Genomic DNA, 18,312 nt, shown 5'->3' with positions numbered 1-18,312 from the left:
CCGCGCCTGCGCCGCCGGGCACCGGGGCTGAGGGGGCGCGCCGGGGGCCGGCCCGGGGCTGCGGGGGCTGCCCGGGCTCGCGGTTGCGCCGCCCGCTAATGAAACACAACACGCCCCGAACGTAAGCTCTTGCCCGTCCCGTGCCAGCCGCTCGCTCGCGCCCCGCCTGCGATGCCGGCTGCTCCCGGTGCAGCTGTTGTGGCAGCGCGGGGCGGGGGCGGCGGAGCCGCGCGCTCGGTGTGTGACAGCCAGAGCCGCCGGAGCGCTCCGCCCGCCGCAGGACCCTGGACTACAACCCGGAGCCTGCCGGGAGGAAGCGCAGGGACGCGCCGCAGGAAGCGGGACACCACGGCGGCGCCGCCGTAGCGCTGCCGCCGTCCCGCACGGCCGCCCCTGAGTCACCGGAGCGGCTTGTGCGGGGCTGAGCGGCGGGGCCGGGCCAGGCCGGTACCTCCTCCGCCCTGCGCTGCCGTGCTGCCGGTGACCCCAGGGAAGCACAGCTCGGCCGGAGGGAGCGGCGATAGCGGCGCCTGCGGAACGTGAGCGAATCTGTGGCCGAGGGGTAGGGAGCGGGTCGTGAGATGCTGCGCGGTGCTGAGCGATGCTGAGCGATGCTGTGCCATGCCATACCATACTGCGCGGTGCTGTGCCATACTGTGCCGTGCCATACTGTGCCGTGCCATACTGTGCCGTGCCATACTGTGCCGTGCCATACTGTGCTGTGCTGTGCTGTGCCGTGCCGTGCCGTGCCATACCATACTGCGCGGCGCTGGACGATGCTGCTGCTTGGCTGCACCCAGCTACTGCGGGATGCTGTTAAGAGGTGCTTCCCACCACGGGAGGGGATCCTTCTTTTTCTTGGAATAAGAATTCAAATATTGGTCTTTGATGGAGGGATTTTATTTTTGTCAATTTTGTGTTGTCTGCAGGTAATATTGTATTTTTTAAAAAGAGGTCAATCTGGCATTGCAATTTCATAACTTAATTGGCAAAAGTTACCTGCGTTTGCTTGTTGGAAAGTGCCGTGATGCTAATTTTAAAACACCTAAATAGACGTTTATTTTGAGAATATATACTAATATCATCACTGCCTATCACTACGCCTATTGTAAACACTAAAAGGTATGGCAAGCCAGGTCTCATTAACAGCAAGCAGTATTTATATTTCTGTTTCAGGTATGCTTTTAAAGTTTAGTTTATCATTACAATAGCACTGGTGGGTGTTGCAACTAGGTTGCAAACTGCTGGAGGAGGATTTGAAGTTCACTTTTTCAAAAGCACATTTGATGGGGATATCGTGGACCTCATAAATGCTTGGTTGCCACTGCTGTTAATTTAGTTTTTAGAAGTCAAGCATGATTGTTTCTATAAAATGAAGCAACCAGAACAACAACGTAGGAGCACAGCTTTCTTATACTGCTGCCCTGCATCCTGTATATCCTTCTTTTATGTGCTTGCACTCATATTTTCCAAGCTGCCAAACCTCAGGGGAAGACCAAAATGTTGTGTCTTAAACCTCTGATACAACTGATAATCTTAGTGAAAGGAGAATGTGAAGGAGATGATCCAGAAAATAAAATATTATTGGGATAAAATTTTATTTTATTTGCCTGACTGTGGTAACCAAATATATATTTTAGTGGTGCTTGGTGAACAAAGGAACAGCTGTCAGGTTCTGGATATCTACTTGTATCTCCATAGCTGAACTTGAGGATAGAATACACAGACATTGCACTGGCACAAAGCAGCAATTTTAAAAGCAGAGAAACAGACTGTTCTTTTTTTTATAACCATCTGGTGTATGACTTCTTTCAGGAATGTTCATTGGAAGGCAGAGATAATTATTCAACTGAGCAATAGGAAAAGGGATGGTATAATTGCCATAAGTGCATATATCAGTCAATAACTGAGAGGAATTTTACTTGTAAAAGAATGCTGGATAACTGTTGATCAGCAGTTACAGAGTTCCTTTAATTTCCAGCAGATTCAAAGATCACAAACAACTGCCCTGTAAAAACAAGCCGGGACAACAATCCTACATGGTAACAATGAGGTAAGTTATGAGGCGTTTTAGACTAAAATAATTTACATTCAAATTGTCAAGCATGGTATTTGCACTTTGGAAAAAAAAAAGATTCAAAATTCTGTGAAAAAAACCACACAGATACTCTCTCAAAAATTGTACTTGTTTGGCTGTCCTGGAACACTGAATTTGATCAGAATTCCCTGTTGAAAACCTAGAAATTACTCACATAGTAACATGAATCATATGCATAGATGAGTAATGGTATTACAATAATATGTATAGATGAGTTAGTGGCAAGCTTAGAATGTTCATCTTCTATTCAAATTGTACTAATCCTGCAAGTAAAGAAGAAGAAAAGGAAAACTGTATGAAGTGCAACAAAGACAAGTGCCAAACAGCACCTAGAATGGGGCAACCCTGGATGTACAGACAGAGTGGGGAATGAGAGGCTGGAGAGCAGTGCCAGGGAAAGGGACGGGCGTCCTTCCTGATCAGTGGCAAGTTGAACATGCAGTTTAAGGATATAAAGTCATTGGAGAGTGTCCAAAGAATAGCTACAAAGATGGTGAAAGGGAAACCATCTGAGGAGCAGCTGAGCTCACTTGGTGTGTTCAGCCTGGAGAAGGGTCTATGAGGTCTCCAGCTGTCTGCAGCTTCCTAACTGGGGGAAGTGGACGGGCAAAGCACCGATCTCATCTCTGGTGAGCAGTGACAGGACTCGAGGGAATGGCATGAAGCTGTCAGGGGTTTAGGTTGGCTATTAGGAAATATCTAACCATCCTAGCCAGAAGGGGATTGGACACTGGAATATGCTCCCTAGGGAGATCATCACAGCAGCAATCCTGATGTGTTTGGAAAATGCCCTCAGTCACATGGTGGGATTTTGGGGCTTTTCTTGTGCCGAGCCAAGAGTTGGACTTCAATGACCCTCGTGAGTCCCTTCCAGCTCAGGATATCCTATCACTCTGTGAAGAACATTTGAGGGGCTGTCTTTCTAGAAGCTGCTTTTTAAGAGCTTCTGTTTAGTTCCAAGATCACAAGAATCCAGAAACCTCTGCTTTAAACTAAATCTGCACTCAGAGTTAGCTGATAGGTAGCACCTAGGATTTGACCTTGCCATTTTCTCACCAGTTCTAGATTTATCAGTTCAGCTGTTTCTGAAGTTGTTGCATTCCTGTATTACTCCATTTGGCATGTTTCTTTTGCTCCACCTGTATGTTATAACCTTAGTATGATCAGCATCACATTTTCTGTACTGATTACCATTATCAAGCAAATATACAAACTATTGAGAACATATCCAGCAAATCAGTTATAAAGATTGCTTCTTCTGTGTGATGCCTGAGCAACAGGAAAAAAAAATGAGCATTTTATTTCCTCCTTCCTGCCAGAGTTTTTGAGAAGGCACCTTCTCTCCTTTTTGCTTCCCAGTTAAGGTAGAGCTCCAGCAATGCTGAAAACACTGAATCTCTGTACAAATCTTTCTATTTTCAGCTGGATAGATTCGCTGAGGTACATAAATGTTCAATCAAAAATGTAGTACTAAGGAAATAGGAAACAATGAACACTCTAAAGAGCTATTCTAGATTACTTTCACAAAACAATGAAATCCAAAATTGACCAAAAAAACGTGAAAAGCAAGTAAACACAGCAACTGAGTACCAGAAACACCTGTCTTGATAGTTGAAAGTAATTTGCTGATGTGCTGAAGTTCTCCTTATTTACTTACTTAAATGAAAATGTACTTAATATTTTGGGAGTTTCGATCAAGAGAGAAAACCGTACGTAGGTTTATTGACTTCCTTTCCTGTTACTTGTTTTAAAGGTGTTTTCACTTCTGTAAGCTTCCAGGAAGAGTTATGGGAATCCGCCTACTACGCTTCACCTCTGTGGTGATCATCGTCTTGCTTCTTGTGGCAGGTGCTTTAACAGCTTTGCTTCCCACTATCAAAGATGACAAACTGCCCAATTCGAGAAGGGAACCAAAAACCCAGAGTCAGTCTGCCTTGGATTCATTCACTCTTATTATGCAGACGTACAACAGAACTGACTTACTGCTAAAGCTTTTAAATCATTATCAAGCAATCCCCCACCTCCATAAAGTAATCGTTGTGTGGAACAACATTGGTGAGAAGACTCCAGAGGAAATGTGGAATTCCTTGGGGCCTCATCCTGTCCCTGTTGTCTTTAAAGTTCAAACTGTAAATCGTATGAGAAACAGACTGCAGAATTTCCCTGACTTGGAAACAAAAGGTAATCAGCAGTTCCTATCACTATTACTAATATTATTTTCATGCTTGAAATCTGAATGCTAAAAAGAGAAATGGTTGAGTTATACTGTGTAATAAATCAATGGATCTTTTGGACCATTTCATAGCGTGTGGGTAGTATAGAGGAAATGTGTTTTAACAGGTGCACACCATCACCAGAGTGTCAGTGAAGAGTAAAGGAAAAAAAAGAGGAATGTCAAATGCATTTCGAGGTCTTTTCCAACAGTTCTCCATTCCCTTTGTGAGACAGATGTAGGTAGCTCAGCTTCTCTTCCTTCTGTAGGAAATGAAATTCAAAATGCATGTATTTGTTGAGTGTCTGCACTAATCTGGACTTAAGTCATCTAGTAAAAACTTGATTTAGTCCATTCCTCTTAAGACTAAGTTCTCAAGCGTGTTCTGCTCTTCTGAGAAACTTCCCTGCCTTGCTGTCTGGCTTTCTATCTCAAATTACACACCCTTTTATTTAAGAGTACTTCCCCCAGTCTCTTGGGTATTCATCTAAATATTCTTCCTAAGCTCTTTCTAGGAGGTGTACAACAATAAATCATGTTTGTTTCAAGTGAAAAAAAACCCATATATGTTGTATTACAGACCTGACCTTACTCATAATTAGTCAAGGTAATTCTATTTACTGCCCCTTTCCATCATGCCTGTTAGTCCAAACACATGATTTCTAGGAAGACACTGGAAACTTCATCTTCCCAAGTGTTTTACTTACTTAGTAAGTAAGATCTGTACTAACTATAAACTTTAAAAGTTTTAATACATCTGCAGTTCTGATCTAAGAATATCCTTCCTTTTCCACTTCCTGGTAGCCTTTTGTCTAAAGCTTAAGGCAAAGAGTCTTCCTTCTGTAGTTAATAATAATGAATGTTGCCTAGGCAATTTAACTTGCTTACGTAGTGAGATGAGTAGAATTTGATATTAAGAATCCTTTGTAAGTTTCATGTGCTAAAGTAAGGTTCTCGTTGTATCTTAACACAAGATCAGTAGAATTTTAAGTTGCTTTGCCAAACGCTCCCAAGTTTCCTAACACATATTTCTCCAGCTGTACTACAGATGATCAAAGGTTGCTGAGTTTTGTTAACAGCCTGGAAAATAATCTAAAACTTAGTTTCAGATTACTTAGTTACCAGTTATCACAAAGCTGTAACCTTGCTTTAGCTTTGAAATCTAATTATTTTTTTATCAATCTACTTTCAAGGAATTGCAATTCAACTTAATAGTTGTAGAAATTTTATATTTCATTTGTCAAGTACTGTGCTGCATACTGTGCTCATGTATTTAATCTTTTGATCAATTACAAGTTTTTCTCTTATTTTCCTCCCTTCAGCTGTTTTAATGATGGATGATGACACACTAGTCAGTGCTCATGACCTTGCTTTTGCCTTTTCCGTTTGGCAGGTAATGTTTTGCATCTTGGCAGGCAGTATTTGTGAGTTGCACTTGAGATTAATAGTTTTAATTAGAGCAATACTGTATCATACTGTTTTACCATTCGTTTTCTAGCTTTAAAGTTAGATTTTAGGAAGTTTGAAGTGTTGAATAGTAGAAATTGCAAAATTGTTCTTTAGTAGTATCTATATCTGTAATCTATAACTAAGATTTTAACTCTTACTTTAGAAGACCATGAAGTTGATAACTGCTGAATTTATTTAAATGTGTAATAGTCTGTGTGTTTTGTTTTGCAAAACAGAAGAAATTGTCTGTGAAGTTATTTTCAGTGCCAAATCCACAGCTGCCAGTTGTGGGTGGATGTTTTGTTGGCACTATGTGATATGGAGTGAGGCAGACTGTCAGTTTTGTGAAACTGTATTTAATTGCAACATTTATGCAGATCAAAGGACCATATGCCAACAATTTAATTCTTTCCTGGCAATAATGTTGTCCTCCTTTCATTTAAAAAAATGCATAAATCTCTCTTACGAACCCACTTAAGTGAACCCCACACTGTGAAATATGTGTTGAATTTCTTTTTTTCTTTCAGCAATTTCCAGAGCATATAGTGGGATTTGTTCCTAGAAAGCACATCTCTACTCCTTCAGGCGTGTACAGTTATGGCAGCTTTGAACTGCAGAACCCTGGGTTTGGGAATGGAGATCAGTATTCTATGGTGCTTATCGGTGCAGCATTTTTTCACAGTGGCTATTTAGAAGACTTTCAACAGCAGCCGGAAGCAGTTCATGCCTTAATAGATGAAACTCAAAATTGTGATGATATTGCCATGAATTTTCTGGTAGCCAAGCATACTGGAAAGCCTTCAGGAGTGTTTGTGAAGCCTGTTGACATAAGAAATTTAGAAAAAGACACTAACAGTGGCTATTCTGGAATGTGGCACCGAGCAGAGCATTTGTTACAGAGATCCTACTGTGTAAATAAACTGGTTAATATTTATGGTGGCATGCCCTTAAAATATTCTAATATCATGATTTCTCAGTTTGGTTTTCCTAATTATGCCAATCACAAAAATAAAATGTAAGCCAATGAATTTAAGGTGTTAAATGTTATACAATACTCAGTGAATTGTACTGAGTTCAAGGAGAGAAGGTGTAATTACTGCATCTTGGCCATCCCTCTTTGCAGCCTCTGATTTTTCTCCACTAAGCTTTTAATGTATTTTCTTTCTTTTCTGACTAATTCACAAAGCTAAGTTTTATGAAAACTTAAAGAACACATAGTCATGCTTAGCTGTGATAAAAATCATCCTCTTTCCTTAAAACCTGAAAAGCTACTCTAATTAATTAGGCCAGCTCTTCAGAAACATGCAGACAGAAATGCACTCCTACTCTTCAGATCTTAACATTTGGATTTTTTTTTCCTTGAATATACATATCCAGTCAAATGAGGTCTGGGCATATTTTTGACAGTTATATGTTGAGATGCTTTCATGCCTTCCCACTCCTCACCTGCTCCTACCCAGTTTCCAGTGAAGCTGTAGAAGAGCTACAGTGAACTGCTGGCCAGGCTTCTGGCCTCCTGTACAAAACCCTTCTGAAGTTTGTATATAAGCTCTACTCGGTGTTCTGAGATGTTCTTGAAGCTGCTATGAAAGCCAGAAGAGTACCTCACCTTAATCTCAGTCCTTAAACCATTGCCTACAATATCCACTCCTGCTGAGTTAATGGAAAATTATCTCTGATACGGCTTTTTTTCTATTATTGATTTGCCTAGAGTTGCTGAAACACTGCAAGCAGCTGAAAGGTAAATCCTAGTGGGTGGAAATATAAGAAATATGAATACATGAAATATGAAACTTAAATAAGCAGCCAGAAGAATTGGATGGAATGTTACTTATTCTCTTTAGTACTTAGTTTTATTTTGATATTTTGCATATATGTTGTTACAAAGAAGCACCCAGGAAAATCCTCAATTAGTTAAAAATTTCTTATTTACAGTTCCTAGTAAGATCAGGGTGTTCAACATTTATTACAGTGTACATTTTGTAATTTTACAGGTCTACTGGTTTTTTAGCAACTCTTTCAATGAGTGATTGCTTTTTAGTTCCTTTTTTCCTGTGTTTTTGGTGGCTATGACAACAGAGTTAAAATGTACAATAAATGGGTGAAGCATTATGAAAAAAAAGTATTTTAAGGTACAGTGATATTTGACAGGGATGGACTATTACCAGTCTCTGAAGTCCCTGACTTTATTTATAGCAAGAAACAGAGCTGCTCTTAATGGCTTTTGTTCAATTGGGACTCTGTAGTTCTGGAAACCTGCTATTGACATAGACAGGGCAAACCTTTTCCAATGAAGTTGCAGAAGGGTTGGGCTTTTCTTGTGGTATGGAGGAGAGAATAAAAGACAGTGATTTTCCTGGATCACAGAATCAGATTTGGCATCCAAAGCAGATTTAGTTTCATCTGCATCAGCTTTTAATTGATTCTTAGAATCAATTCAAAGATAGCTGTGGGCAACCAGTCACAGCTAATACCAAGTACACAAATAGCATCTGCACAAATGGTGTATAATTTCATCATTTTTTGTAATAAGTTAGCTGAACAAAGAGTGAAAAATATGACAAGTTCTTTACAGCAGGGTGTGAATCTTTGGGGGGAACAAAGGATTCTTTTACCTTGTTCAATCAGTATTATAGGACTTGATTTCTGTTCAGTAAGTCTTCCCAGTACTTTTGTAAGATTTAAAGGGCAGAATCTTAACATGGCAATGTAAAGTCCGTTTAATTTTGTTGTAATAGTGAAAAGTAGTTTCTAATTATTGTGCTGTAGTGCTAAGTAGTATACAAACAGGTCTATGATCTTTCCAGAAATGCAAATTTCTCAGTGGTAGTTTACTGTATTTCATTTACTTACTCGTCTTCCATGACTTCTATTCTGTGCAGTATCAACTAGAGTTGTGAAGACTCGCAGTTGTTGTTAACCTTATTTTTGAAGTGTGAAATGAACTGTCAACTCAGCCAAATCTTAGTATTGGGCTCTTTGTTGGAGAAAAGGAGTTGTTTTGGGGGTGTTTTTTTGTTCTTCTGTATCAGTGAAAGAATTAATAGAACAAGCTTATAATGATACTGTTAAATTAATTTGCATAATTGTAAAATAAAATACAGAAAGCAGACTTGTGATGTATTTATTTTCAGATTATTGACCAAATTTTTCAGTGTTAAGATGTCTAAAGTAAGTTCACAGTTTGCATAATCATGAGCAGCACCAAGATTTCTTATTTTTTTATAATGTGTACTTGTTGGCACATACATTCATTTAATTTAGGTAAGGCCTACTTTTGAAGAAAAGACATATAAAAACCAACAGCCTTAATCATTTAGTCTTAGCTAGCAAAGAAATACAAAGAAAATACTTAAGCTCCAGCCATAATTCATTGTTCTTTGGAACCAAAAGGGGTTAATTGCTTATTTTTTAAAAGTGGATTTTTTTTATCCCTTGGTAGTTACAAAAATGCCTTAAGTTTCTTTACTGAAAATACATTACCAGAAAATTGTACTTTAAACAAAATAATATGTATGTGATTATTTCTTCTGAGAGATTATCCATATGTCATTTGGTAATATTTTGGAGTCTAAACAGAATCATCACCACCTTTGAATATTCTGTTGAAATTACTGTCAATGCAACACAGGATTTTAAACATGGTGTCTAAAATACATATTTTAAAAATCTTTGATAGAAAATCAGGATATAGTACTAAAATGATACAACACAAGAAAATTGTTTCTTTACAAAAATATACCACAAGATGTCACTGTAGCCTCGATATTTGATCTCAAATGTTAAAACGAGTACATAGTATTGATTAGAATAACTAAGTTGTACGAGTTGAAAATATTCTTAAAGCTAACATTTTACAAAGTGAAATTCATTAAATAATCATACTAATAGCTATGAGACACAATACTAGAATTGAAAAAACATAGAGGTTATTTTGCATGTTATTTTTACAGGGAATAAAAGAAAAGTTAGTTTATTTATGATGGTGCAGCTAATTGCCACAAATGAGAACTTTTCTGCAATGAAAACTGTATTTTTAACTTTGCAGAAGACATGTAAGCAGTATACAAAAATTTGACAGCTGGGTTTCAGTTTCTAGACATATTTGCCTCCTAGATTCACCAGTCTAACTGGACGGGTTTCTATCTCTTAGGCTTTAATAAAACTCTGTTTCTATGGATTCTGGACACTGGACAATAGCTGTAGACTGTTCCATCTTTCCTTCTGTTACGTAAGAGAACTTGAGTGTGCTCATTCAAACTGCCCTTGAGCAGAGTGCAGCACTGACTTAGAAATGTGTTACATTGAACTGTAGTGAAAGTCTGAGTCAAAAAGGGCGTCAAAAAAACTTCAGTTCTGGACAATATACCTCAATACCCCATAGTACCTCTTAGAGAATTGCTTGTAAATAAAAAAAAAATCAGTGAAATACTTGATTTTGGTAAGGGTTACACATAAGTGAAAGTTGTAAAGAACAATCTAAAGAAAAACAAACATTGATTTCCATGAAAAGCCAATACCCTCCAAAAACCTTTATTTAATTTGCTGCTGCATAAAACTGCAGTCTCATTCTTGTAAGCATTTTGTATGGAATAGTACTTACTACTGAAAATTAGGTTATCTCAGGTTTCAGAATCAGGCACAAACAGGGTCATATTTAGCACATTCGTTTTGGAGCTTTTCCAAAAAAGTTGAAAAAAAGCAGTGTAAGAACATAGGTACAGAGCATTAGAATTAACACAAAAATTAAATAAGCAAATAGAAAACAGCTGCACTGTCTTTTGTAGTTCTTCACCTTACTTGTAAAGCTTTGAAGATTATCCAGTGCTTATGACACCGGATTAAAAACTGAAGAGTCAGAAGTGTTTCACACTCATGTTTAGCCTCATTAGCAGACACACCAGGATTAATTATATGAACTGCTGGCTACAGTAGGTTATTCATAATGTAAGGGAAAGCTGGTGATACTAACGTGAACCTCAGGGCGACATATGGCTTTGTATTACAACATCGTTTAAAAGCCCTGCAAGTGTGGATTTTATTGTTCGTTTGGGGGAAGAGTGACGTTTTTTACCCCCTTTTTCTCTCACCTCAAGGAACTTCTCCTTTAGTTGTAAAACTGAGACGCACAGTCTGCTCTGCTTGGCACTTACCAATTCTTTCTAAAGGGGAGAGGCGACAGAACGCGCCCGGTGTTCGAACCAGCGGCTCGCGGGCCCCAGCCCCTGCAGCCCCGCGCCCGAGCGGGAAGCGGCAGCCGCGGGGGGCCTGGGGCGGGGCGCTGCCAGGAGCGCCTCCAGCTCATTGGCTGCAGGCGTAGCACGGCGGCCTCTGATTGGTCAGCTGGCTTGTCTGTCACAGCAAAGGGTGTCCCAGGTAGCGCAATGGGCGCTCCGTCGATCTCCCCGTGCTTGAGGCGGCCGGGCCGCTCCGCCCGCCCCCGTCTGGAGCCCGCTGAGGCAGCGTTCCGGCTCAGCCCCGCTCCGAGCTCTACGAACACCCGTCCGGTGCCCGTGGGGCCCTCTGCCACGGTCCGCCCCCGGGCGGAGAAAAGCAGCCCCAGCGCAGCGGGGCGCGGCGGCGCCGCCCGGGCAGGCGGGGCGGAGGGCGGGGCGGTGCCGGGCTCAGGGTCGCTGCCTGCTGGAGCAGGGGCGCCGCTGGGCCGGGGAGCGGGGGGAGCGCGGGGGGCCGGTCACTCGCAGCGTCAGCCCTGGGCAGGGCGACACAAAGGCTCCGTAACGCGGTTGCCAGAGCGCCGCCGGTCGCCTGGAAACCGCCCGCTGCCGCTTTATCCGGGGGCGTCTCCTGGCTGGGGGCGGGGTGGAGCTGGAGTCCCTGCGGGCTCTTGCCCGCCGTGTCCCGAGGCTCGTTCTCGGCTCCGCTCCCGCTCCTATGCGGGCTGCAGCCACCGTGCTCGCAGCACCGTGGGCCCTGGCGGGCGGCCCCTCCGGGCAGCGGGTCGTGTCCCTGCGAGCGCGCCCCGGCCCCGCCGGCGCTGCCCTGGAGCGCCATGAGCTCGGAGTCGCCCCGCGCCTCGCTGCTCCGCGCCCTCTTTAAGATGGAGCCGGCGGCAGCCGCCTCCGAAGTGCTGGGGGGAGCCTCGGAGTTCGTGAAAGGTGAGAGAGGGGCGGGAGCAGTCCCATCCCCTGCCCGCGGGGTCCTGGAGCCTTTCCCAGAGAGGAAACCCGCTGGTTTCTCTCCCGCCCTCCCCCGGCTTTGCTGCGTGCTCGGCTCGGCCCCTTTGCCCGGCGGGCTCCGCGGGCCCGGCACCTGTTGCTGCGCGCCGCTCGCTGGGTCGGAGCCGCTGCGAGGGGCGCGGGGGGGCCCGGCAGGGACAGGGACAGGGGCAGGGCCCGCGGGCGGAGCGCTCCGGGCGCTCCCGCCGCCGCTCGCGCAGCAGAAATAGGAGCGAAGGAGCCTCTTCCGCCCCGCGCTGACAGGCGTGCCCCGAGGCGGTGGCCGCCTGCCTTCCCTGTCCGACGCTGTGCCTCTTATCTGTCTTTCAGATCGGTTGTACTTCGCTACTTTACGAGCTAAACCGAAAAGTACCGTAAATACCCACTACTTCTGTACTGATGAGGAACTGGTCTATGAAAAGTAAGTGTTGTGGTTTGCGTATTCAAAGTGATCACCTGATTAGTCTCCCCAACACACTGATACATTCTGTAGAATATTTTTGCCCCGTTGAGTTACTTGTGTAGAATTTGAGCGTGACGTTAGTCCGAATGTGTTTATTTATTAGCTGATACTAGTTTAACAAAGTGACTCGTAAAAAAAAAAAAAAAAAAAAAAAAGACCCGTAAAAACAACTGCAAGGCCAGTTAAATGGCTTTAATTGTGGTTGAGCTCGAAGGAGGATATCTGAGCCTTGCAAGATTTGTTTAAAACATGGTGTTAGAACTGATCACACTTAATTGAACACTGTCTTAAATAGAAGACTTACTTGGTGTGAATAGATAAAAAGTAGTTTGTTTTATATTTCCTGTATTTTCCTGTATAGAGAGGATGAAGTTTACAGAGTCATGAGAATGCAATGTTTAAATGTGTTTTTGAAGAGCGTCTGCAACTTCTTTTATAACTCTGGTTTTATTAGAGGGTTTTAAGATAGTACTTCCTGATGACTTTTGTATCTTTAGAACAGCAGAAAAAATATTTTCTGTCACGTAAAAGGTTCATGTTTGTGAGACACTGACTTCACATAGAAGGTAAAAGTACTGATTATAGTTGTGAATGTATTTAAGGACATAAAAAAATCAAGCAAATAAAGTAATCACTCTGTGCTGTAGCTAAAAAGTTGGTGCTCTGAACTGCATTTCAAAATCAACTGTTTCATGTGTGATGATAGATACCTCTCTGCTTGACACGGGGTGTGCTGCAGCAGAAGTAAAAAAAAAATGTGTTCCTATTTTAAGTATAACTTGCTTTCCAAATGGCTTGAAGCAATTGTGAGCATCAACCATTCTTCCCTCCTTTCTCCAGTGACTAGTACTGCTTCTGTGAAGACGTAAACCAATATTCCTTGGCTTTTAGCTTGCTTTCTATGCACAGGTTGTGGTTTCAGGGTATCTTTTCAACACGTTTTCTTGCCTTAAGCTGTGTGTCTTCTGCGGGAGTTTCCAGTGGTTCATTCTGAAAGCTGACTTTTGTAATGGGCTGCTTAGGTTGGGAGTAAGTTTTTTAATGATCATTAAGGAATTTTGGTTGGAAGGGACATTTGGAATATCCTAAGGGAAGGTTGACCTAATATTGAAAGCAGAACTCAATTGAGGAATGTCCCGAGCAATTTGTGTGATATGAAAGTGTTCTGTCTACTTTAAGAAAGGAAACTTGTGTCTCTTCCAGACGTCAGCATTTTGTTTTAATTCTTAATGTGCTTTTAGGAAGTGTGAAGGAATCTTACGTGACATTTGATCTTGTGGATAAGGAAGGGGGAGAAGTTCTGTACTGTTAGTTACAGATAGCTCTGTTAACCAAGGCCTGTAACAGCTATTTGGGTAAGGACAGTGTCATATTAAAAAAAAAAAAAAAGGTACTGAGAAATTTGAGGGGGTGGAGGGAGCGTAGTTTTCTTTAACAAGTAGAGGAAATTCTGTAGGTATGTTCCTTAACCCAGTGTTAACTACATATGAGGGTGTAACCTGATACCAGACATAATAACCGGGTAATGGAAGGAGGCAAGGTTTCCTTTATCTTCTAGGGCACCTCCAAAGACTTTGAACACTCCTGGTGTATGCTCTAAATTGATGGTTCCTAATCTGTTTGGCCCATTTTAGAGTTGTTATCCTGTATCTGATACCATAAAGATACTCTCCCTTTTGTGCTCATAAAATGCTAGAATGTGATATCAAAATAAGTGACAGTTACCAGGTGGTACCAAGGAATTGTGTAATAACCTTTTACATATCATTGCTAAACTTTCCCCTGGTATTTGTATTGCATCTATCCTTATCAGTGTACACAATATTTGGTAATAAACCCATGTCTGATATTTTTTTTTTTTTTGCCCTCTCATATCCAAGGAAGCTTGCATAGTCTCATGGAAGTAAAAGCAGGTGTCAGTAGGGTTACCATGTTATGTATATTTTTAATATCTTTCTGAATTTGCAAGGCTGGAGGTAAATTGAGGAATAGAACGCAAGACTCAGTTCTTGGGGAAGTGCTAATTTTACTACACCTTCCCTTATGCTCATCAACAAGCTTGACATCAGTCTATTGTGTTTCCCAGGCTGCTCACAAAGTGGGGGCCTGACAGGGCTTGTCTGTAAGTAGTGCTAGAGTGTAACTTTAGTACAACAGATCAGATGGTCTTCTGACTTCCTCAAAATGTAATCTTTCTGGACAAGTGATTAGAAGTATTTGTTGCCTGATAGCAAAATAAATATTTGGAAGTGAGTTTTGAAATGCTGTAGCTCAGAGCAGTGTTTGCAGAGTCTTTCTTCATGGGAATAGCCTGCTTGGGTGGTTCTTGTGGTCAGAATTCCACAGCCACTCTTCCTTTTTAATGAAATGACTTGTTCAGAGAGGGAACGAGTCATTTCAGGGAGGGGGATAAGAGATGTCTGCTCAGGCATGAAATCCTCAGCACCTGTGAGGTATGAAAGTAATTACGTTATTACAATTGTTTATTGATTTAACTTTGCTTAGATGCATCATTGTAGTGACAAGACAAGATACTTCATTGTGTTTGGAAGTAAACTGCTTTTCTTTTGGCATTTATTCTGTTAGCTTGTTACAGAATTTTATTTGGCTGATTTTACAGGGGTGTCATTTTGCTTCACTGAAGCAGGATCTGATCTGAAAACCTCATTAATATGTAGGTTTGGAGTTGCCTGATTACAGAGAGCCTGTTACTGGATCACATAGTACTTAAAAATTCGCTGCTTTGCTTCCCCGTTTTTTCCCCCACTCTTGAAGAGACATAAGGAAGCAATTTTTATATTAGTACTATACACCATTTATTAAGAGAGCTGTAGTGCTAGATCTGATGGTTTGGGAAGTTTGGGGCTGTCTTGCTCCTGTAGCTTGTCACATGATTTATCACTAAATTATGCACAAAGTGTGGTTATGTAATCTTGAGCACTTTAGCCTTCAGTTCTCACTGGAAGCTTTCAACTGTTCTAATGACTTCATAATACTTTCTTAAACATTTGCATTAAAAAGATAATAAAGATGTTCTTAAAACCATTTAAGCCTATCTCAAATGCTAGCTGACTAGGAACTTGCTACTATAACTGTCACTATTTTAGTTAAATATGCTGCAATTTAACCTTGAATTTATTATGCCAGAGAAATTATATACAAATGCCTCAGTTAAGAGAACAAGAAACCTGAATGGAATGACACATTTCTGAAATCTCTTCCTTAGTACTTCTATTTCTGTAAGATTTTCCTCAGAGTCTTTCTGAAACTCCGGGATTCTTCCTGAGAAAGTCTGCACTACTTCTTATAAGGGAACACAAGTCTTTCAGGATAGTGTAGAACAGGTAACTATTGCTTCAGAAAAATGAAATTAATGAGAAACAATCCATCTTGATGAAGATTGTCATTTGGCAAATAGACAAACCTTGCCTTGGCAAGACCTCAGTTAATGAGTTAGGCACTGGTAAGAAGCTTTTTATTCTCTAAGAATAGTGTCTTTCACGTTTCACCTTCCAGTAAGCAGATCTGGGTTGAGAATACCACACTTGACTGGTTAACTTGGCTTTCACATAGTTTTATCAAAGCAACTTTTAATGTGCTTTTTATTTCTAAGTAGTTTTCTCAGACAAGGTCAGAATTTAAATAATGTGAAACAGGAATCTCTTACTGATGAATTATAATGACAGCCTTCATAAATCATAATGGTTTTATTCAGTCTTTTGTTCTGACTTTGGATCTCTTGTATAAACAGCTTTTGCAGATCTAATCTCTGACATGGTGTAAGCAGCTGTAGAAGTAATAAACATGATAGTCTCTGTAAATCATGCTTTTTACACTGAAACATTCTTTCAAGCTACAGTATGTTACTTGCCCATTTCACAGCAGTCTTCATGAGAGCTACTTCAGTTATGTAGCAGTAGAGCAAGACTCAAGTGCTTAGCTACAACAATATTAAAGCAGTACTGTTTCTTCTATTGCATGTGTATATGCAAAGAAGCAGTTTCTTTCTTGTGAGAAAAGCAAGGGTCAGCCTATCTAGTTTTGCTTTCGTTAAATTCTGCTTTTCTGTGGCTCTCCAGTAACAGTACTGGCATAGGAAATCTGAACTTCTCAATCTTTCAGTGGCTTAAATAATTGGAAGGAAAAAAACCCTTAAACTTAGCCTTATTACAACAATCAGAGCTGTCACTTCACACAGAAAGCAGAGATTTCCTTGTTCATGTCAGTTATTTTGAAGACTCAACCTTGACTATTGGATGACCAAGATAACTTAGTAAGATTAAGTTTAAAATTAAAACAAGGAAATTTCCCAGCTTAATTTTATGCATTGCTTTACCGTGTCTGTCTTTGCTTTTTCATAAGTAAAAGATAAAAGCATTTGCCAGTAGTATTGAGGAGATTTTTCTTCTGTTTGCAGTAAAAGGGTACCAGGGTAAAACAGCAGTTTTCTAAGCTACAGTTTCATGTTGGATGTGAATGTAGCTTGTCTAGGAAATCCTTTATGTACATCTTGGCCTCTGTCAAGATGACTTCTTCCCCTAAGAGACTAGGCTTTTTATGACCTGAAGGTTCTTCTCTAGGGCGACTTTTTATGGGAGAGCCTCTTCATTGTTAATTTGTTGTTATCAAGGAGTACTGGATTAAAAAATCATGTATCTGGAATAATTATTTTAATTATCTGTGACTTAGATCTGTGAGTTGTTGGGTTTTGAAGAATCAGGATCTTGAGGAGGACTTGAAACTTCCAAGAGGAAATGGACTTAATACCTGGGGGTTTTTGCATAATTCAGAGCCTCTGCATTTTTCCCATCTTCTGTTATTTCCAGGGTTATATTTGTTGTATCAGCCTTTGTCTGTTCAGAAGCACGCAATCCCTAAGTAGCATTAAGCATTAAGAATTTTGTCTCAGCCCAATTAAGAAAGCTCCTAACAAATCACGTGTTACTGGAATCTAGAGTACAAAAACAATGCTCACCTTTTTCATGTGCTTGGGAAGTCGGGAGGAGAAACACTTTAGGAAACTGGAGCTGGAGAAAAAAGCCTGAATAGGTAAGAATTCCCAACCAGCAGTTTGGTAGTAATGAATGTGCAGACTGATCCTGTCTCATCCTGAGACTTTGTTGCCTGTGAGAAGTGTTCAGCTTATCATTTGAAGCAAGTGGCTGAATAGTCAGGTGGCCATTTCTGCAGAACCTGGGCCTTGTCCTGTTCAATGGCCAGGCTCAGAGCAGATGCAGTAAGGCCCTTAGAGGGTAGTAACCTGAATGCTCCTGTGTAGGAAAGAGGGAGGGGGGAGCAAGAGAAGAATACATCATAATAAGAGAAACAGTCACACTGCTTAATTTTAATAGGAAGCTGGACATTTGTAAAATGCTGAAAAATTAGCCAAGTTTTGCAGTTAGGAAGCTGTACTTTTTGTTATTTCTCCAGGTTCTTGGGTTTTCTCTTTTGACTTAAGTAATTGTAAACTTGGAGGGGTCCTGTTTTGGCAGGAAATTTGCTTTATATGATTACAAGTCTTTAAGAAGGCAAACTTCATACTTTAACAAGTACTCGTGCTCAAATTCTGGGATATGTACTCCAGGAAATGATTACAATTATTAAATGGTGCCTCTGTTTTCAAGTTACTAAACCAATGGCTGAATAAGGTGGCAAACAAGAAACATCATTCCTCTCCTGATGGAAAGTGAATGGCAGTGTAAAACTACTGCTCTATAGGGAAAAAGTATCAGGCATCTGGAGTAAAGTATAAGTAATGCATTTTATCTTTGAAAGATGCTATGTTGGCCTGATAGATTGACTGAGGTTAATATGGACCTTAACAAATAAAGGAGATGGACAATCACCAACTGTATGAAATTCAACAAGGACAAGTGCCAGATTCTGCACTTGGAATGGGGCAACCCTGGATGTA

The 18,312-nt window shown here is 41.1% G+C and overlaps 2 protein-coding genes across 8 annotated transcripts in view; both read left to right on the top strand.

The window, feature by feature from the left end:
* The first annotated feature begins 31 nt into the window (after positions 1-31).
* On the top strand, positions 32-8,871 carry EXTL2 (exostosin like glycosyltransferase 2). 5 transcript variants are annotated; one of them, XM_014885103.2, is made up of 5 exons: positions 32-539; positions 1,982-2,053; positions 3,852-4,279; positions 5,633-5,703; positions 6,287-8,871. In XM_014885103.2, exons 2-5 carry the CDS (start codon positions 2,040-2,042, stop codon positions 6,776-6,778), a joined length of 1,005 nt encoding a protein of 334 aa, XP_014740589.1. In that variant the 5' UTR covers positions 32-539; positions 1,982-2,039; the 3' UTR covers positions 6,779-8,871. The 5 variants fall into 5 exon arrangements, with proteins under 5 accessions (XP_014740589.1, XP_014740598.1, XP_088026188.1 ...); XM_014885112.2 differs by having other exon boundaries at positions 79-539; positions 1,985-2,053; XM_088170062.1 differs by having other exon boundaries at positions 79-562; positions 1,985-2,053.
* A 2,701-nt stretch (positions 8,872-11,572) lies between these two features.
* Positions 11,573-18,312, top strand: part of CDC14A (cell division cycle 14A) — a 48,529-nt gene continuing 41,789 nt past the window's right edge. For all 3 annotated transcript variants that reach the window (XM_088170043.1, XM_014885076.2, XM_088170044.1), the window contains exons 1-2: positions 11,573-11,875; positions 12,266-12,356. In XM_088170043.1, coding sequence (XP_088026169.1) covers positions 11,770-11,875; positions 12,266-12,356 — 197 coding nt within the window. In that variant the 5' untranslated portion in view covers positions 11,573-11,769. The remainder of the gene's footprint in view (positions 11,876-12,265; positions 12,357-18,312) is intronic.

Source organism: Sturnus vulgaris, chromosome 9 (assembly GCF_052056855.1).
Source record: "Sturnus vulgaris isolate bStuVul1 chromosome 9, bStuVul1.hap1, whole genome shotgun sequence".
Lineage (NCBI taxonomy): Eukaryota > Metazoa > Chordata > Aves > Passeriformes > Sturnidae > Sturnus > Sturnus vulgaris.
Note: the sequence above shows the minus strand (reverse complement) of the source record. Positions and strands in the feature narration are given on the sequence as shown.

Coding starts and splice junctions, on each gene's coding strand:
- EXTL2 (XM_014885103.2), top strand. Junction 4,280..5,632: donor CCCTGACTTGGAAACAAAAG/GTAATCAGCAGT, acceptor TCCTCCCTTCAG/CTGTTTTAATGATGGATGAT. Junction 5,704..6,286: donor TTGCCTTTTCCGTTTGGCAG/GTAATGTTTTGC, acceptor TTTTTCTTTCAG/CAATTTCCAGAGCATATAGT.